At 41.5% G+C, this 22418-nt stretch overlaps 1 protein-coding gene across 9 annotated transcripts in view; it reads left to right on the forward strand.

Annotated features, from left to right (window-relative positions):
* The window catches only part of cacna1c.L (calcium channel, voltage-dependent, L type, alpha 1C subunit L homeolog), a 260836-nt gene extending 254223 nt beyond the window's left edge, over positions 1-6613 (forward strand). For all 9 annotated transcript variants that reach the window (XM_041585935.1, XM_041585933.1, XM_041585934.1 and 6 more), the window contains 3 exons: positions 507-616; positions 825-1130; positions 1807-6613. In XM_041585935.1, the coding sequence (XP_041441869.1) occupies positions 507-616; positions 825-1130; positions 1807-2091 (701 nt within the window). In that variant the 3' untranslated portion in view covers positions 2092-6613. The remainder of the gene's footprint in view (positions 1-506; positions 617-824; positions 1131-1806) is intronic.
* Positions 6614-22418: the final 15805 nt, after the last annotated feature.

Raw genomic sequence — 22418 nt, forward strand, 5'->3', positions numbered from 1 at the left:
AGTTTATCTGTTTAAATCTGGCTCCATGATCTTTGTCCCTGCAGCTGGAGTTGGAAACAGTAAAGGGGATGTAAAGGGAAAAATAAAATCCAATACAAATCTCTACACAGTCGCCGACTGCTCTACAGGGAAACAAACAAAGCTGCTTGAGTTCTGCATGGCTGGGAAGTAAGGTGGGGGCTCCCCCTGCTATTCATAAGTATGATTGTTTCCCTGCAGAGCAGTTAGGGACTGTCTAACAATTCCAATCCACAGCAGTAAATGAAGGGAGAATTTCACTGCATATAGTCAGGTTTCTTATAAAAACGGTAGACACTTTTAAATTAAAGTATATTGGAATTTGGAGTTTCTTTTTCATTAAAGAAAGTAAAATATCCAGTCAGTAGCCAATCATCTTACACACACCAAATTAGAAGTTGGTCATTATACTTTTACAGCATCCTCAGTCTATGTTGAGAGCTGTAGTCCACCGCATTTCAACCCTGGCAATGTGATTTCCTTTGCAGGAAGGAGAGCGTCGTTCCATTTGGAGTGTCTGATGAGGTATCGGCACCAGGGGGCGGAAACGTCGTCGCCCAAAACGGTGCTGCCGCAGCTTCATCTGTTGCACCATCAGGTAGGACAATCGCACGAGGCTTTGGTTGCTGGAGTAGAGCAGCGCTGCAAGGTCTACGGCATAAGAAGCTTTAGGGTTGCTGGGAGTTACCTGTATAAAGCTGCTCTGCTTTTTATAATTTAAAGGGGAACTCCACCAAAAAATAAAGAATAGAAATTCTAGTTTGTTGTATATGTTTCTTTTATACTTCTCTTTCTTCCCGTACCAGGCGTTAGCAGTGGCAGGTCTCAGCCCTTTACTAAGGCGGAGTCACTCGCCCACAGCCTTCTCACGTCTCTGTTCCACGCCGCCTGCCACCCCATGCCCCCGAGGAGGCTGGACGCAGCAAACTGTGCCAACGTTACGGCTTCATGGAGAGCCAGGCTCTCGGGAAAACCTGAATAGTAGCTTCCCTTCCATCCACTGCAGTGACTGTAGTATAGGGCGTAATCGCCCTGCCTCCCTTACAGTCCCCTCCCACCCACGGGAGCAAAGCAGGCAGCACCATGGCAGCGCCAGCAGTTTAGTAGAAGCGGTAAGTCACCAGCATATCAATAGTGGTTTGTACACGGCACTCCACCCCATGGGGCCCCAAATATTAACTCTTTAGTAACCTGACCCTGGATGGTATGCCCTGCTAACAAGTAGAATGAAGCACCAATGAAAAGGACTGCACACATGTCAATGTCCCTGGTCCGTTATGGTGAAACCATGCCCATTCCCCCATAAGACCTGTCCCTGCTAAGACCGGCAAATCATTCTCAAAAGAGCAAAGAGATTTTTTAATATTTAATTTTGAAACCTGACATTGGGCTAGACATATTGTCAGTTTCCCAGCTGCCCCCAGTCATGTGACTTGTGCTCTGATAAACTTCAATCACTTTTTACTGCTGTACTGCAAGTTGGAGTGATATCACCCCCTCCCCAGCGGCCTAACAATAGAACAATGGGAAGGTAACCAGATAACAGTTCCCTAACACAAGATAACAGCTCCTTGGTAGATCTAAGAACAGCACTCAATAGTAAAATCCAGGTCCCACTGAGACACATTCATTTACAGTGAGTAGGAGAAACAACAGCCTGCCAGAAAGCAGTTCCATCCTATAGTGCTGGCTCTTTCTGAAAGCACATGACCAGACAAAACGCCATGATATTACCTTTATTGTATGTAATGTGTCTCCTTTTCTTTGCACCCACCCCATCACTAACAGGTGCTGATCTCTGAAGGGCTGGCACAGTTTGCTCAGGACCCCCGCTTCCTCCAGGTGGCGACACATGAGCTGGCCGACGCCTGCGACATGACCATAGAGGAGATGGAGACTGCTGCTGACAGTTTTTTGAATGGCAAGGCCAGCCCCAACGGGAAGCCATTCTCTAACGGCAGGGACCAGGGGCTGGACTGCGCGGGGGGTGGGTCAGAGGAGACAGGACTCTCACCGGAATGCCAAGACAGTGACGAGCAGGAGGACTGCCGAGTGTATGTAAGCAGCCTGTAGCCACCAAGCCTCTCAGAGAGCCAGGGAGAGGCCCAGCTTGTCGGAGAGTGGATGTTTTTCGGGGGAGTTTTTGAGCTCCTTTCTCGGTTTCTTTTTCTTTTTCTTTTGTGTTCCTAAATGGGTTTGTTTCAGAAGTGCCTCACTGTTCTCGTAACCTGGTGTGACCAGAACAGCGTTCCTCATTCATTTAAGTTTGGGAGGGAAAGGGGTGGGAATGGTGGCCAGAGCTGACTTTCTATATCTCCAGAGGAAGTGGTTCCGGAATCACCCTGGGAGTCCAAATGTGAGAGGTCCAAGGAGTAACGTGGAGATCCTTCACATCTACACCGTGTTCCTTCTTTATCCATAGTCACCACCAGAGCTGAAAGTCATCTGAAACCAGCTTAGGGAAGGTCAACCAATGGCCTCTCAGCTGGTTCTACCAGTGGTCCTGTCCATCGAATGGTTGAGAATGAGAGACAACCCAACGGAAGGGTCAATGGCTTCCACTCCGTGTCTGAAGGTCTCTGGTACCTACTGTAGCACAGCCATCAAAGGAAAGTTTTTCTTCCAATCCAATGATTCCCCATAGACTAAGGGTATTTATATGGCTACACGTTGGGGTTTGGGGGTGCAACGGGGGCTACAAGTCACAAAGCCAGTGGTAGATACCATTAGGCCTATCCAGGCAAAATCCTTGGGTCCATGGCTGGGGCATGACAGGGGTGGAGCAAGGGTTGGATATGGAGGGCAAGTGCAGCAATGAATCCACCTCTGAGCTCTGCTTATTATATACTGCCCCCCCAGCTGCACAATCAAATGGCCATGCCTCTGTGGCCTTAAAGGGGTGATTATTTAAAAGATGGGAAGGGCTGCTTCATTACCATATATAAATCATGCCCCTTTAATACTCAGTGCTGGACTACAGGCTTCTCATGGGGTTACAAGGGCTTTAAAGAGAAGTAAATAGATTTTATTAACTACCCTGTGTCTACATTGATGCACCCTTAATTCTCGGCCTGCAGCTGCCCAACTGTAGCTCCCAGTTTCCTCTGCCAAGACTGGGGAGAGTTGTAGTTCAAGGAGAGTTAAAGGAACAAAATGCCCTGTTTAATGACATTAAAATGATGTATTTTTGCCTTTTATCTGGTGTTACAATTTGTTCTGAAGAATAACTGGTTTCGGTTGAAAAACCTGTCACTGGCGTGTTCATTGCTTCAAAAAGAAATCGAGCAACACAATGTATGACGGGGCAAGAATCTGGGAAACAGGTGTGAGCAACACTACAACTCCCATAATTCTCTGTCCTACACATAGGAGCAACCATATTGCTGAGGGCAGTCAAATATCCTCTACATTGACCAATAGAGGTGACTTTGTTACTGATTCTAGAGAATTGTGTGATTAAAATCATGTTTTTCCCTAAGTTAGGTAATGAGCCCCTTATCCAAATGCTAGATTTTATAAAAGTATAGGAAGACCCTAATTGGCCCCTTGCACTATATAATGAAAGCTGGAAAAGGAGCAGTGACTGTTGTGAGCATGTGCAGATAAATAGGAAATATATCTAGTGCAGTACTCACTAATATCCTGAGCTTCCTACACTACTTCCTATTCACAATCTAAACCCCACCCATTATTTTCACCACTCAAGATCTCCATGCTCTTACTTCCTGTTTCTCTCCTGCTCCCTCTAATGGCCAGCGAACATAACTGCAGCTCCAATAAAAAATCCAGATATACTGAATTGATCTGTGTTCCTGTTATGTCATACTACACGTGGGATATGTCCAATAATTAACCCCGCCCCCCCCAAATAAGTCTAAAACTGTTTCCTATGACTTCTTACAGGTCTCCTAATGACAACTTATGCTAAATCAATGCACTAATATTTAATTTCTAGCGGCCTCTTGGCTCAACTGAATGACAACTCCCACTCAAAGCTGGACAGGGGATGCTGGGAGCTGTAGTTTAGCATAAACTGAATGGTTGCCTATTAAACAGGGTTCCAGTTAAAAAAGGGATTCCCTCTAATAGTTGCAACACAATATATACCCTGTTTTCCGTTTATGTTGCTTGAACTCACCCCCGAGGGCCCCGAATGTGATGCCAACAGTCCAGGACACTACATATAACCAGCCCTGAGGTTGGACTTCCTATTTATTAATATGAATACATAGGGGGAAGGTAATGCCCTAACACTGATTCACTTCCACGTAATGGTTTGTGCTTTGGAGGGAAGGTGTAATATTCCCACAAGTTTCCCATTTTCCATTTTTTTAACGACTTATTTGTCCTTTTAAATAAAATTTGCGCTGTTACCCGCGTGTGGCGAACGTTTGCAGCGCAGCACGATGTTTAAATTGCATTTATCCGCATGATACTTCTGTTTGTGACTTATCTTTGGTTTTCCCACCACCACAAAGTGGACTGATTTGGTCGTATCTAGGGCTGCGGGGAGTATCTGTGCCTGTACTGGGGGTTCTTACTTTTTTTCTTATTTGGTAATGATCAATAATGAATTTCTTTCTGCAGGTAAGGGAGAGGTGGCGATTCTGTTATTGGGGTATGCTGGGGGTCTGGGTACTCATTAAAGGGGAAATATGCCTTACTGATAAGTAGGATTGTCTTCCATTTATTTTCTAATGGAGAGTAAAGTATGAGGGTGTGGCTTATTGCACGTAAGGCAAAGTAGAGCAAGACGGCTGCTTAAATACAACTGCCAGCACCCACTGCCAATCCGACTGATTCTTATAAGCCACACCCCCTGTTCAACCAGGATACGCCACATCCCACGCAGTCCACAACCCTGCCCTGGCCCTGCTAAGGATACAAATATGGGTGTCCCCTGTATCCGTATAATTGTGTCTATGTAGAAGGTATGCAACATGGCAGCTCCCACTCTTAAACACAAATACTGTGCATCTTTAACCTGAAACTTGATGCTCTAAGTGGGCGTAAATGGAAGATAAACCATACTTATATATAAAGGATGTACTCTTAAAGAAACAGTGTCAGTTGGAGCGGAGCTCTGCATTTAATTGCTGGGCAGTACACTGGGCCCCATCTCAAACCAAGACCGGTGCTGCATATTTTGACACATCGCCTGGTTAAAACCAGTTCTGATGTCTATTTTTTTAATCAATAGAATGTATCTGCGCATAGATTTCTAGTTTACGCCGCCTGATTATCTGCCGGGGCTTTCTTTCCAATTGGCCCCATCAGTATAACTAATATTAATCTCTGCCTTATTACACCTCGTCATTCAGGCTGTGTCTGGAAAATCTATTCCTGCCTGACTGAAGTGAACATTTAATGCCCATCCCATTTCAACACAATATAACATAAGAAGCTTCCCCTGCAGTGCAGTGATCCGCTTTTCTGTTAGTCCCTCCCACGAGGAGCTCCTGTAACATTCCTTCCAATTTCCCTCCTGAGCCATTTACTTACCTACTCGATAGATGCAACTGGGTGCTTCCTACCAGTCTACCCAAATCACCTGGCTTCTTAGGGCCCTGATGCGCCTTTAATTTATGTCAGCTGCAGAAATGATGCCATTTTTAAAAAACTCTCCAAGCCCTTAATTAACCGCCAATAAATTCTACCCCAGCAGCTTGGTTTAATTTTAATTGTTCCATGGTGTCTCCCCTATCTCTGAACCCCAATTACTCCTATAACACCTTGTCTGTCCCTTTAATTTAACTCTCTACTAAATACTTGCTTGCATTCTCCACCCTGATTTCCTTATAACTCCTCCCCTATTCCTAAAAAAACCCTCCTCTAAATGCCTGCATTCCTTTAACTGTCCCTGTAAATCATATCCCCACTAATTCCACGTTTCCTCCCCACGCTGTTAGTATGACTCCACCCCTGAACATTCCCACAATTTCTCTTTTGGCTCCAACAATAACCCACCCCCAAAGAGCCACAAACATAGCAGAGATTACCCAAAATGTGTGTAAGCACTGGTGGGAATATGACCTTATAGCTTTATAGCTAAACTATAAAGGGCCAATTAGTGGTCCCAGATACGTTCCCCATGACAGATGCTCCCACCCATCCTTGCATGCCAGGGGACACCCTGTTGTTATTAGTCAGCCTGTGCTGGCAGTATGAGCACTTCCCAGCATTAATGCATAGCCCGAATGCAGCACTGTGATTGGCTGTTAGCGCAAATTATTTTACAATTATCCAGATTTTCCTTCTCATGTTTGTATGTAATCCCATGAAGCATGATGACACTGGAGAAGCCATCTTGTCATGAGCCATCCTGCCAATCATCCCTTAGGTCTCCCAGGATTTAAAGGCCAAGTGTCAAGGTTCAGCTCTGGGGTAAGACGTGTAAAAAAAAAAAAAAACCCTCCCCTTCCCTTTCCCTGCACGTGCATCCAGTCTCTGGCAGAATGGGCTCTGAAATAAAGATGTTTAAGGTTGATCTTTGTTTGGGACAAATGTATATTTATGTAAGATTGCATTTTTACCTAAGGAATGATGTTGTAAAAATGGCTAAGAAATAAAATTTATTAAAAAAATAAATAAATAACATTGGTTGTGTCCTCAGATTAATCTATCCACACTGTTGTTCCTGCTGAATTGTGCTTAGTACAGGGAATACCTATGTTGCCATTGTTTTATGGGATCTCTCTGTACAGACTATGAGCAAACTTAGGGGCTGTTCCTGCTGAATTGTGCTTAGTACAGGGAATACCTATGATGTCATAGTTTTATGGGATCTCTCTGTACAGACTATGAGCAAACTTAGGGACTGTTCCTGCTGAATTGTGCTTAGTACAGGGAATACCTATGCTGCCATAGTTTTATGGGATCTCTCTGTACAGACTATGAGCAAACTTAGGGACTGTTCCTGCTGAATTGTGCTTAGTACAGGGAATACCTATGCTGCCATAGTTTTATGGGATCTCTCTGTACAGGCTATGAGCAAACTTAGGGGCTGTTCCTGCTGAATTGTGCTTAGTACAGTGGAATACCTATGCTGCCATAGTTTTATGGGATCTCTCTGTACAGGTTATGAGCAACGTTAGGGAGCTGTTCCTGCTGAATTGTGCTTAGTACAGACTGAACTTATGGAGAAACACAAGTATCTACAAGTCCAGTATGAGGTCGGATGGTACTTCAATAAATTTGGTTATGTGGATAATTGACTGCCTCTATTTACTTCTTGGCAAAATATATATCATCCCTGTCTTGCAACAACATAAAATGTTGGTTTGGGGTAGGTATATATATATATCTATATATATATATATATATATATATATATATATATATATATATATATATATATATATATACACAGATTGTGGGACTGGTGCACACACTTCAAATGAAGATAATGCCCTGGTGCCAACAGAATGCCAACAAGCATACGGTCGCTTCTTAGAGAGGGGCTATAATCACACAACACTAAGTTTGCCAATGAATAAAGCGCTCAAATATAAGCCACAGGAGAAGCACAAAATGAGCCAAAGAGAATGATGATTACCACACAATATAATACTGGTACTTCTATCATAAAAAATATTGTCAACAAAAATTGGTCAATACCACCATGCCAATCCCCATATCTAACATGGATAGGGAACAAGGGATTCCCTATAGGCCTCTCAAACCAAGTCTTATACTCCTGGCAAGATGAAGGTCTATATAGTGTGAGAAACCTTATAAAAAGAAATTTGGATTTAAAGATAAATTTCCATTTACTAACTCACATATCTTTCTCAGCACTTTGCAAGAAATACTATCCACAGAATAAAAAACACTGGACATGACAACGTAATAGACAACCTGTGGAAAGGGAAAACTACCATACACTCAACTGCTCAAATGTACCATCTATTGAGAACCAACATAAACATTGACACTGATGGACACCCCCCTTTTAGACGGACAACACTAACGCCACAAATACCAACTGTGGAAATCTCAAAATCCCATACACACATAACTCAACTACTACCAACCAGCAGATACCAGGAAATGGCACTACAAATCCTCCACAATTCTTACCTAACACCTGAAAAGCGGTTTAGAATGGGAAATCTTCCCTCAGATAGGCGCACTCGATGTTTAACTCCCACAGCTGATCTTTTGTACATGCTCTGGTCATGCCCTAAAATTAATAACTTTTGGCTGGAAATAACCTCCTATTGGATGCAGTTAGTAAACAAACCGCTTCAACCTACTGTAGATTGGGCCTGGTTTAGCGCTGTTCAACATTACCCAGATTTGAACAAAGGGGAGAAACATTTGGCGGCTAGGTTGGCGGCGGCATCACGAAAAGGCAATTCTTCATCAGTGGCTCTCAACAGAAATCCCATCAATGACACTAGCGAAACAAAAATCGCACCACATCTTTCATATGGACTGGCTGGAAGCTACGACCAAGAAAGAACAATTAACTACGAAATTCTTACTTACTCTTACTTGGACCACATACACTTAAATACCTAACTACCCACACCTTCACAAACACAACCTGGTATGACATAGAAACTTTACGGGGAAACTCATTACTACAAGATACGAACCAATATATCCAAAACACGTTTCCAAGGACTGGAATAACTTCAAGGTCGCCCCCCAGGACTCAACGAGCTAACAGGCTTTTGGCTTCTTACTTAAGGTAAACAATAACAGCCTGTTAAAACTGTACCTAATCTCAATATTTGATATATATCAATGTTTTACTAAGTTAAACTGAATTTTCCTTCTCTATTCACTTGGTTTCTCCTTCTACTTTAATACATGTACTGCTATATCACGGATTACTGTATTAGTAACAAGACATGAAAGTCTAAGACATGTATAACATGCTACTAAAACTAATAAAAACAATCTTTAAAAAAAAAAATTGGTCAATAGTTTACCGGATACCTTGAACCAAAAACCAATGTGGGGAATCAAAAGAGGGAAGAATCTGAAATATTTTGATGCCCACAGATCCCTTAAAATGTTACACTATAGCACCATTATGGTTGGCACCACTTAAAAATGGGTGTTATAAATGTGCTGGTTGCACAACCTGTAGAAACATGATAACGGGCAAAACTTTCATCACACTCACACAGGTAGACCCATAGAGATCAGAGAACGTATGGGAAACCATAGGTCAACTTTAAAGTGCAGCTAAAGTCTAAAATAGAATAAGGTTAGAAATGCTGTATTTTGTATACTAAACATAAACATGAACTTATTGCACCAGAAGCCTAATAAAACAAATTTATGCTTTCAAAGTTGGCCACAGGGGGTCACCGTCTTGTTACTTTGTTGTAAGTCTTTGCAAGACCAAGACTGTGCACATGCTCAGTGTGGTCTGGGCTGCTGCTTAGGGATCGTCAGAAATGATCAAAACAGCAGAAGTCAAATAATATCTGCCAGAAGCCGTTACAACAAGACTGATTAATAATCAGAATATACAGACTGCACTGGGCCCTGTGTTGTCATGTAATCTAATGTGGATTTTCTACTTTTTGTATTGTTTTTTTTTTTTAACAATTCTTTTATTGAAACAATCGTACATTCAGTTAACACAACAGGTACAGTTTTTGGGTTTTTTGTTTCATGTAAGCATTGTAGTTTTGTAATTAAACATAAACAAAAAACAATAACATGGTGTCTTTGTTGTTTTTTTTTGTTTCTTGGTTTTTTTTTGTGTTTTCCTTGTCATATCATTGATAATTAGTGGTGCTTGCGAAGCAAAGCATCACTACTGTTATCTTGCAAACTTATTTTTTATTCTTCTTCCGTATGAAAGTTTGGCGCGTAACTAGTCCCGCACCGTTTGTCCTAGACCCATGAATGAGGTGTCAAATCGTGCGGCTTAATCGGGAATGGGGTGGTATGACTTTTCTAAGGGGTGGGTGGTTAATTGCCCCTTGCGGGGGCAATTAACCACCCCGAAAAGTCCCATAGATTAACATTGAGGCCAACTTTTGACGGATTCTAGCGCAGAAAGGGAATCTTGTAGAAACGTTAAATTTACCACATTTGAAGAGGTTTGCGACCTGTGTCAGATGATACCCCACACGAGGGTATAAGTTTTACCCCCGGGGCAGGAGAGGTCCCCAAATTTGCCCCATTGACTTATAATGGGGAATTTATCGAATAATTAGTTTGTCGCAGACCCATGAATGAGGTGTCAAACCGTTCAGCTTATTCGGGAATGGGGTGTTGTGACTTTTCTGTCCTATTTTGGGGACCCAAAAAAGTGAGTGGAGCCGCAAACAACCAATCAGATTTCCCTATTGACTTCAATGAGAAATGTAAACAGCTGTAATTCTCACAGTAATAAAGCCAGAGCTCCCAAACTTGGCACCGTGGGTCACTGGGTGACTGCAGCCAAAATTTACAAAAAGTGGGCGGAGTCTACAACAGCCAATCAAATTTCAGCCATTCAATTAAATAGGAAAATTTTAAACTGCTGCCGCTCTTAGACGGTTAATGGCAGGGTCCTCAAACTTGGCACAGTTGGTCAATGGGGGACTGGGATTAAAATTAAGAAAAGTGGGTGGAGCCAAAACCAACCAATCAGATTTCTTTGATTGGTTTTAATGGGAAAAATTAAGAAGGCTGCCATTCTCTCAGTATTGATGTCAGGGACCTTGAATATCACAAATGTGGTCGCTGGGGGTTTCCACTTCAAGTTTAGAAAAAGTGGGCGGAGCCACCAACAACCAATCAAATTTCATTCATTGATTTTCAATAGAAAAAAATAGAAATGCTGCCATTTTTACACATTAAATGACAGCATTCCCAAACTTTGGTATGTTAGTCACTGAGTGACTGTGGTTCACAATTAGGAAAAAAAGGGGCGGGGCAACAACAGCCAATCAGATTTGGGCCTGAGTTTTGCCACGGCAAGCACCACTCACATTTTCTTCAGGAAATGTACCTCTCTAGTTATTACAATACAGTTCTATCTTGGTACATCCAGTTAACCACAGTATATCTACTATGTTACAGATTAATGCCATTGTCCCATAACTTATCACAATATAAAGATGTAGTTCCATTCCTACCCTATCTGTTACTCACATACTATTAGTTTTCTATTCATGCTATATTTATTACTCCAAAGAAGTAGTAAACCAATAGTTAGTCCCATGACATTCCCACATCTCACTAAATTATTGTGTATGGGTAAAGGATGTCATGAACCCAATATAATCAGTTAGTGAGTCAAGGTGGGTCCATCTCAGGGTCCTCTTCAATCCATTTTATGCAGTTGTTGTGGGGTAAAGTACACTCTATGCAGGTAGTTAATTTGTGTCATTCTGTCTTTACTGCTAATCACTCCCTCAAAGATAGAGTTTAGTGATTCCTCCCAGTTTTCCTGCGTGATCTCAGGGATGTCATGCTGCCACTTTGTCCGTAATTTATTTAGTGGGGTACCCCTAACATTTTGTAATTGTGCATAAAAATACGATAGTGGCGTGCCTAACACCTGTTTATGTATCCCTACCGCTAAGCCATTTGGTGAGGTGTCTATCGTTTCACTCTTAAATTGATTTACAAACGCGTCTCAATTGCAGATATCTGAAAAACCTAGGGGCCGATTCACAAAGGGTCGAATATCGAGGGTTAATTAACCCTCGATATTCGACTGGGAATTAAAATCCTTCGACTTCGACTTTTTATTTTAGCGCAAATGGATTATTCCTTTGACCGAACGATAAAACGATTCGAAGGATTTAAAGCCAACGATCGAAGGAATATCATTCGATCAAAAAAACTTAAGAAAGCCTATGGGGACCTTCCCCATAGGCTAACATTGAGTTCGGTAGCTTTTAGATGGCGAACTGGGGGGTCGAAGTTTTTTCTTAAAGAGACGGTACTTCGACTATCGAATGGTCGAATGGTCGAACGATTTTTAGTTCGAATAGTTCGATTCAAAGTCGTAGTCGTAGTCGAAGGTCGAAGTAGCCCAAAAAACACTTCGAAATTCTACGTTTTTTTACTTCGAATCCTTCACTCGAAGTTAGTGAATCGGCCCCCTAGTATTCGGCAAATTATACATTTCCTTTAGAGCTTGAAAACCTATGAGTTTACCTTCTGCTACGACATTTGACATGTATTTTGTGTTTTGCCCAGAGCTGAGGGTCTGGGATCAACTCTAGTTGCTTTAGATAGGGGTTACACCACAGTGGGGCAAAGCTGGAGCATTGATGTTGTAGCTTAGGGTAATATTGAAGTGCCATCTGCCAGGCCTTTATTGTTTCTTTCATCAGAAGGGAGATCATAATATTGTAAGTAGATTTTTTAGCCCTTCAAAAGACCCTGCCAATTAAGCTTCCAGTATTATGGACGCGTTTGTGTCATCAGATTTGGTCCAATTTCTCACAACCACCAGCTGTGTTGCTATATAGTAAAGGAAAAGATTGGGGGCTGCTAATCCTCCCTGCTGGGTTGGGAGTTGTAAAGTGGTGAGAGCTAGTCTGAGAATAGTATTGTTCCAGTATATCATAAGTGTGAGGCTTTTGAGTTTAGAGAAGATCGGGTGTGGAATTATTGTGGGGGATTGTCTAAATATGTAAGTTAGCTTCGGTAGTATTACCATTTTAAATAGGTTTATTCTACCAATTTAAGATAGTGGTAGATTTGCCCATGCATTTCTTTTTTGTTCTATGTATTTGAGGCAAGATATTAAGTTCTGTATATTTGGTTAGATCAGCGTGTATCCAAATCCCTAGATGTTTAAAGGTGTTCACCCAATTAAGTCCCAGAGTCCTTTGGGGGTTATCTGGTGGGAGAGCGTCTATGGGGAAAAGCACTGACTTGGACCAGTGTATCTTGAGTCCTGAATAGTTTGTGTGATCGTTTATAATGTTTAGAGCTTGTGCTAGTGCCAGGTGTGGGCTGGGTAAATATAGTAGAGTGTCATCAGCGTACATTGAAATGACCTCAGTTAGATCCCCAATCTTAAGCCCTTCAATTTCTTGGGAGGCCCTGATGCGGCAGGCCATAGGTTGCATGGCTAGTGCGAACAATAACGGAGAAAGGGGGCAGCCCTGCCTGGTGCCTCTGAGGATTGGAAATGGATTGGACAATTTGTTGTTTGTACGGATTTTTTGCACAGGCAGCTTATATAATGCTCTTATCCAGTTAATGTACGATGGGGGTATTCCTACTCTGTTCAACGTGGCCCATAGATATTCCCATTCTACTGAATCAAAAGCCTTTTCATTATCCAAAGAGGCAATCAGTCTACTACCTGGGTTATCATGTGTAATGGAAATGTTTGTGAACAGTCTCCTGATGTTTGTATCCGTAGATCGGCCAGGCATAAAACCTGTCTGATCTGGGGAAATTAAGTTAGAGAGTAAGGGCGCTAGGCGTGTCGCCAGGACCTTAGCTAAAATTTTTGCATCGGCATTAATGAGTGCAATGGGCCTGAATGAAGTACATTCTAGCGGGTCTTTACCTGGTTTTAATATTAAAATGATTAAAGATTCTCTCATCAAGGTTGGCAACGGTGTCCAATTTTGTACCTCATTAACATGTTATTTGTACCACTCCATTGGTAATCCATCACTACCTGGAGTTTTCCCAGTTGGGAATGAAGCTATGGCTGTTTCAACTTCTGTTTGTGTGATATTCTCAGCTAGCTCCATGGAGGTTTGTGCTGCCAGTTTTGGTATTTATGTCTCGTAGATACTCCCTTATTTCTTCTGGGGTGGTGCATACTTTGGGGCTATATAAGCCAGTATAGAAATTCGTAAATCTCTTATTTATTTATTCTAATGAGGATACTACTGTTCCATCTGATAACCTTACTGCAGGAATTGCCATGTTAGTTGTTTCCTCCTTTGCTAGCATTGCTAGTAACTTCCCGTTTTTATCCCCATGCTCAAATATATTACCTTTCTGATAGAGTATATGCTTTTTGGTGAGCTCTACTTGGGCAAGTTTCAAGGCGTTCTGGCTAGCCTGCCATCTCTGATACAATTGGTTTGTTGGACAGTTTATATATGCCTCTTCCTCTACCTGAGCTGTTACCGTTTTTTGGGCTATGTCTGCTTGCGCTAATTTTGTTAGTGCTGTAATATTGCTGATAAATTCACCCCTGATATAGGCTTTGAATGCATCCCATTTTACAATTGAGGGAGTTTCGTCACCATTCACAGCCAAAAAGTTTGTTATACTGGTATTGATAATTTCGTTTAAATGGGTATGTTTTGCCCAGTAAGGACTCAGCCTCCACACTCTATCTATGGGTGCCTGTGAGTATATGAAAGTGAGTAGCAGGGGAGAATGATCTGAGATGTCTCTTGTGAGCGTCTCAACCTTTTTTACCCATTTATTCATCTCTGGACAACCCAGAGCGAGATCTATTCTCGACATGCTGTTGTAGTCAGGGGAGTAGCACGTAAATTGCTTGATCCCAGGATTACGTACTCTCCATAGGTCCACTAGATTAATGGTGGAGACCAGGGGCGTAACTATAGAGGAAGCAGACCCTGCGGCTGCAGGGGGGCCCAGGAGATATAGGGGCCCCATGAGGCCCTAATTCATATACAATTTCAATAAATATTGGAGAAACAAGTCAACCTCTAAACATTTTGGGGGCCTGAAAAATAATTTGCTGTGGGGCCCAGTAATATCTAGTTACGCCACTGGTGGAGACCCATTTGTTGAAGTGCCCCGATGATACTCGGGGGGGATGTAGTTTGTCGATTTCAGCATTGGACACTGCATTAAAATCACCGATACGGAGAAATGGCGCTATGGGCAGACTTAGCATTTTCTCTGTCACTTTGTTAAAAAATTCCTCCGTGGGTGGAGGGGGGGCATATATATTCGCTAGGTTAAATTTTTTTCCATATACATTCCCATGTAGGAGGATAAATCTACCGTATTTATCAGAAATGACGTTTTCTACTGTTAGTGGGCAAGATTTGGATAAAGGTGAGTGGTATAATGATCCTATCCAGGGTTTTTTTAAGGACAACAGTTTTGTACCCACTAAATGGGTCTCCTGAAGAAAAATGATCTGGGGTTTGTACCTTCTAATAAAATCGAAAACCAGTCTACGTTTTATCCCATCCCCCATACCTCTAACATTCCATGACATTATGCTAATGGTAGCCATCAGTCTGACAGATAGGGAGTCTGACGGATTCTGGGGGAGACACATTGAGAATAAAACTGCTCATAGACATGAAATCACAATAGCTTATGATTCGCAAGACACCGTAAAAATTAACATTACTAACATTCCCCACAACTTTAACCCCTTCCCATTCCCACCCCACCCACTCCATAACCTTGTAAGAGTGAGTTTTTTCTTTTCCCCTAATTAACTATGAAAGGGGGGTTAGTGTTCACACTTTGTCCTTACTAGGCGCACTTAAATGTCCATGTGCCTGTCACTTCTGCTCAGGGATGATAGGATTATTTATTAACTGTCCTGCATTATGACATGTGCAGTATCATTACCTTTCTGGGGAAATTTCTTCTTGTACAGTCAGTGTGAAATCACCAGTATTCGGTCCGAAACTTCCCAAGTGACATTATGATCATAAGTGTAGACTTGTGTCGAGCCAGCTTGATGCAGATTAAAATCTCATTGCTCTCTCTGTGGTGATTGCCTTGGTCTCTCCTCTAGCCAATTGATGACCTCCTCCGGTGTAGTGAAGAAACTGGCTTTACCTTTATCCGTTACTCTCAGTCTTGCCGGAAACATCATGGCGTATGGGATTTGCCTTTGTCTGAGTTGTTGCTTGGCTTCATTGAATTTTGCTCTCTGTTTCCGTATTTCTGTAGAAAAATCTGGATAAAGTGATATTCTGTGATTTTCAAAAAATATTTCTCCCGCTCTCCTTGTCGCTTGTAGGGTCTAATCTCTGTCACGGTAATTCAGAAGGCGAGCAATTAATGGGCGTGGAGGGGCCCCTGGTGGTGGTGGTCTGCCAGGCACCCTATGTGCTCTCTCTATCGTGAATGCTGCAGAGAAGATGGCTCGGGTAAACGTGTCAGCCAGCCATTTTTCAACAAAATTTTCTGTGGCTGTTCCCACTACCCTCTCAGGAAGGCCCAGTATCCTTATATTATCCCGTATCCTTATATTATTCCTTCTCAGTCATCTGCTTTGTTTTCTAGCAGCGCTATTTGTTTTTCTGTGGTCATTATCCTATTTGGTAGTGGTGTTGTGTAATCCTCTATGTCACTGACTCTCCTTTCCACCTCCCCTGTTCTCTCCCTTAACTTTTTTCAGTGGTGGACATACCTGCTGGTATAGGTTGTGGCAGCGGGTCTCTAGCAAAACGTGCTAGCTTCCCTGCAGTAGCTCCTCCAGGGCCCTGCACATCCTCTGATGTTGAGCGCGCCGCATGGTGCTCGGCGCCATTTTTGTTTGCCATGATGCGGGGAGACACAGATAGGGTTGCCAGCTTTTCTGGAAAAAAATACCAGCCTTCCTATATATTTATCTTTTTTCCCTATTAATAACATTGGGATCAGCCATAATTTTTACCGGCCAGGCCGGTAAAATACCGGGCAGGTGGCAACCCTAGACACAGATGGGCGCGCTGAATGATTGCGCCTACTTCTCCTTACCATAGGAGGCTCCAGCTGTGATCCTGGGTATGTTACCCTTCAGGTAGCTGTTAGGTATTGCTTTTGGGCGCAGGTTATCTGCAGTATGGGGCTCCCTTATGACGGAGCGTTCAGCCTGTGCTGCCTATCCGGTCTCCATGCAAACCACGCCCCTAGTTTTGTATTGTTTAATACAAACTTTCTCCAACTCTGCAGAACCAGTGGCTGCAGCAAAATAATCCTCCAAATAGAATCCCAGTTTATCTGTTTAAATCTGGCTCCATGATCTTTGTCCCTGCAGCTGGAGTTGGAAACAGTAAAGGGGATATAAAGGCAAAAATAAAATCCAAAACAAATCTCTACACAGTTGCCGACTGCTCTACAGGGAAACAAACAAAGCTGCTTGAGTTCTGCATGGCTGGGAAGTAAGGCGGGGGCTCCCCTGCTGCTCATAAGTATGATTGTTTCCCTGTTAGGGCAGTTAGGGACCGTCTGACAATTCCTATCCACAGCAGTGAATGAAGGGAGAATTTCACTGCATACAGTCAGGTTTCTTATAAAAAAAAGGTACATGTTTTTTAATTAAAGTATATTGGAGATAGGTTTCTTTTTCATTAAAGAAAGTAAAAATTTAATTTAATTTCATGTTTTTTAATTAAAGTATATTGGAGATAGGTTTCTTTTTCATTAAAGAAAGTAAAAATTTAATTTAATTTTTTTTTAAGGGCTGCATTTGAAAAAGGACAAACTGATATTCCTCTGTATAAACACTACTTAGAAAAAGGTCACGGCCCTCCCACCTTTCGGTTTATGGGTATAGACACCATTCCCATCCCATGAAGAGGATTTGACCATTGTCGCCTATTATTACAAAAAGAAAACTTTTGGATCAAAAAGCTCAACACTATTTCCCCTGAGGCAAGGGGTGCCCAAAAGTTAGATCAGGATCTACCAGTAGACCTTTAGCTGGTGATCAGTAGATCTCAAGACACTCAACTAACAGCTTGTCTAAATCAAACTCCAGTTTCATGCTTTGTATTCAGATATTTCGTTAAGGTTACATAAGAAATTGTTGTTTGTTAAATATAACAATATCCATTTTCTCATAAATCAATATTTAAGTAAAATTTTCCATGGAACAGAACGCTAACAATGTTTTTTATGGATCTAGATCATAATCACTAAAAGTAGACCTCACATAAGTAAAGTATGGGCACCTCTGTCCTAAGGGTATAAATGAATATTGCTCCTATTTATCTTTTTTGGACAAACGTTAACATTGTTTTTAATTGATGGATACATTATTGTATGTATTCTGGATATTTCTGTGTTTTATCTCTAGGTGGCCAGATATGGGATGACTTTGACGTAGTTGGCCAGCTTAAATATATTGCAATATATGGACAAACAATCCCTGTGTTGTTTAAAGGGTAAGGCATTTTTTAGTAGCAGTATGCACAAAATGTCTCTGTCTTAAATATATTGATAATGGGTTGAGTGCAGAGGACCTCTTGTAGTTGACTATATGTATTTTGTGGTCACACCCTCATTGCACCCCCGCCTAATGGTTTTAAAAAATAGTGGTGAGCACAACTTTCCCTTGTTTGTTATAGTTATACAGCAGTGACCAGCTCCATGTTGTAGCTCCCACCCTTCCCAGCTATAGTCAGGTGATCCCACTGGTGTCTAATAAAAGGGCAGCCAAGTTTGGGAGTTTTACTTTGAAAGCAGCTAGTAAGTTGCAGGTAAAACTTAGTCCCTTTGTAAAATGTATAATTAAGCAATTGAATTCTTAATGAATCAGATAAAATTAAGCGTAGGACTGGCCAGATATGGGATGACTTTGACGTAGTTGGCCAGCTTAAATATATTGCAATATATGGACAAACAATCCCTGTTTAAAGGGTAAGGCATTTTTCAGTAGCAGTATGCACAAAATGTCTCTGTCTTAAATATATTGATAATGGGTTGAGTGCAGAGGACCTCTTGTAGTTGATTATCTCTAGGTGGCAGCACTAATCACCATCTTTGCAAGGATCATGGGACTTTTTTGAGTTCTGATGTCATTTCTGTCACATGACTCACTGAAATATATGTATTATAAAAAATAAAGTACCCCCAGTTGCAAAATATGAGGATATTAGAAGTTACCTCGGAGTTCCATGACCTGTATAAAAGCACTCGGCCTTCGGCCTCGTGTTTTTATATGGTCATGAAACTCCTTGGTAACTTATAATATCCTTATATTTTACAAAAGGGGGTACTTTATTCACTATATATTACTGCACATAAAGTCGGCACTCACGTGTAACCCTGACCAGCTTGCCTGAGTGCAGATCTAGGTCAATGTTATAGTGTCGTTAGTCAAGGAGATCCAAAATTTTTTTATTCTGGGGAGACTGACTTTCAGCTACCTCCGTAGCCTTTCTCTGTATAAATGTCAATCTCTTTGACCAATGACACTATATATATATATATATATATATATATATATATATATATATATATATATATAGTCAAATACAAGAGTCCTCTGCACTCAACCCATCATCAATACACCTAAGACAGCGACATTCCGTGCATACTGCTACCAAAAAATGCCCCACCCCTTAAACAGAACAGGGATTGTTTGTCCATATATTGCAATATATTTAAGATGGCCAACTACGTCAAAGTCATCCCATATCTGGCCAGTCCTATGCTCAATTTTATCTGATTCATTAAGAGTTCTATTGCTTCATTATACATTTTACAAAGGGACTTGGTTTTACCTGCAACTTAACTTGCTGCTTTCAAAGTAAACCTCCATACTTGGCTGCCCTTTTATTAGACACCAGTGGGATCACCTGACTATAGTTGGGAAGGGTGGGAGCTACAACATGGAGCTGGTCACTGCTCCTGTATAAACTATAACAAACAAGGGAAAGTTGTGCTCACCACCATTTTTCAAAACCATTAGGCGGGGGTGCAATGAGGGTGCGACCACAAAACACATATAGTCAAATACAAGAGTCCTCTGCACTCAACCCATCATCAATACACCTAAGACAGCGACATTCCGTGCATACTGCTACCAAAAAATGCCCCACCCCTTAAACAGAACAGGGATTGTTTGTCCATATATTGCAATATATTTAAGCTGGCCAACTACGTCAAAGTCATCCCATATCTTGCAATATATGGACAAACAATCCCTGTTCTGTTTAAGGGGTGGGGCATTTTTTGGTAGCAGTATGCACGGAATGTCGCTGTCTTAGGTGTATTGATGATGGGTTGAGTGCAGAGGACTCTTGTATTTGACTATATGTGTTTTGTGGTCGCACCCTCATTGCACCCCCGCCTAATAAGGAATGCCAGAGGCGGAGCACCCAAGGAACCACCACAAGAACTGTTTCGAATTAACGCTAATCAGTGTAAAAAGCCACTTTGGGGCTCCTCATTTGAAATTCGATCTCTGCAACAAAGTATGCTTTAAATTAGGGATGCATCGAATCCACTATTTGGGATTTCGCCGAATCCCAGAATCATTTGTGAAAGATTGGGCTGAATACCGAAACGAATCCTAATTTGCACATGGGTAAGGAAAAAGTGGGAAAAAAAAGCTTTTACTTCTTTGTTTTGTGACGTGCATATGAAAATTAGGATTCGGTTCAAAAGGATTCGACCGAATCCCGTTGAAAAAGGCCAAATCCCGAACCGAATCCTGGATTCGGTGCATCCCTACTTTAAATATAAGCACCTTTGATTCTGGCATTGCAGGTTTATTTTTTTATTTACTAATTGCCTCTTATTATCACTAGGGTTGCCACCTTTACGCTCAATGGAGACCTGGCAAGGGGGTGGGGCCGTGACGCGGCGGGTTGTGACATCGGGGACGGGGCTATGATGCTGCGATTGGTACCACTAATTTTTTGTAAAGTTCATATAGCTCATTTAGGAGCTTCAGTGGAGCCCTTGTTGACTCTAGCTTGATGTTTTAAAGGAGAACTTTTACCAAATCAATTTGGGTGTTCAAATAAGGCAAAGAACTTGCTTGTAGGAGAACTATTTCTCCTGCATTTGATTTGCCTGTATTTGCACTGCAATATAAAGTCACCCCCCTGATTCTGAACTGCACTCGACACACCCAAAATATCCACCTCCAGCACCGTCTACCTATTCATGGCACAATGCACTTGCTTTCAGACCCCAAATTCTCAGCATCTCTCAACAGCTATTTGTGGCAGTCAAGGCAAAGTGATGAGTTAAGTGGAGGCTGTAGGCTAAGGCCTTCCCTGTTATATTCTGGATATCTTGGACCACAGCACCACCTACTGTCTGTTTTGTGTGGTGTATATATGATTCTACACAGCGCCACCTGCAGTTTATTTTTCATATAACAATGGCTTTATTTCAGTCCTTGCCTGTATGGGAACAGCTCCATTTTCCAAATCCTGCACCCCTCAAACATCTTAACACTACCACTGGTACGTGCTGTATGTGTTCGGCCTTGTGTTTTTATATGGTGATGAAACTCCTCGGTAACTTATATCCTTATAGTTTACAAGAGGGGGTACTTTATTCACTATATATATACAGTATAATACACAAAAGCCAGGAAAATCTTGTAAATTATATCCTTATAAACGGTGACTAGTGATGTCATCAGTTATAAATGGTGAGTAGTGATGTCATTTTTGTCACGAAACTTGTGTATTATAATAAATAAAGTACCCCCAGTTGCAAATTAGAAGTTACCTCGGAGTTCCATGACCTGTATATATGGTCATGAAACTCCTCGGTAACTTATAATATCCTTATAATTTACAAGAGGGTGTACTTTATTCAATATATATATATATATATATATATATATATATATATATATATATATATATATATATATATATATAGGTAATAGAGGATCCGCACTCTCATTTTCATTTTCAAAGTGATAGTTTTTATTTTCACATCACAATCCGACGTTTCGGTCCCTCCTGGGGACCTTTCTCAAGGATGTATAAATATATATATATATATATATATATATAATGTGCTCGCTTGTTCCCTCTGTTTTTCAATATCCCATCATCTGTAATGTATAACTGAGCTTATTAGGCTATTTCTAGTGATGGGTAAATTTATTTGGCAGGTGCGAATTTGCTGCGAATTTTCCGTGTTTCGATGCCGAGGAATAAATTAGTGAAATTGCCATGAAAATTCACCGGTAAAAATTAAGGCGTATTGACTTTAATGTCAAATGTTGCCGGCGTCGGAATTGTTGCAGGCGTCAAAATTCGCGTTTCACAAATTTTTAGTTGGTTTTGAGAATTTCGCGTGAAGCGAAATGGGACAAATTCACCCATCACTAACTATTTCCTACCGACCCCTGGAACACTGAAGACTGGGAGCGGAAGATTCAGATAACTCTATAGGAATATCATTAGTACCCCTGTGACTATTTAATTACTACAGTTATTTTAATGAGCTTTAATGAGCAGGCTCCTCTTTACCTCCTGTATCAGTCAGTATAAACGTGGCCATACACATACTAATATTATCATACAAAACTAATTTTCGTACGATATTCGGTGCGTGTATGGCGGGAGACGAACCGACTGATATCAGCAGAAGACTTGGATATCTGTCAGTTCATCAATCGGGCTGGTTGTAAAATTTTGATTGGGATCTTTTGAAGGCAACCGGCCATTGTTAGTGCTGAATCATCAGATACAGGTAGAATTCTATTGTTTCTACTGTATATCTGACCATTCAGCTCAACACGTGTGTATTGACATCAACAATCTGTACTGGGA

This window comes from Xenopus laevis, chromosome 3L (assembly GCF_017654675.1).
Source record: "Xenopus laevis strain J_2021 chromosome 3L, Xenopus_laevis_v10.1, whole genome shotgun sequence".
NCBI lineage: Eukaryota > Metazoa > Chordata > Amphibia > Anura > Pipidae > Xenopus > Xenopus laevis.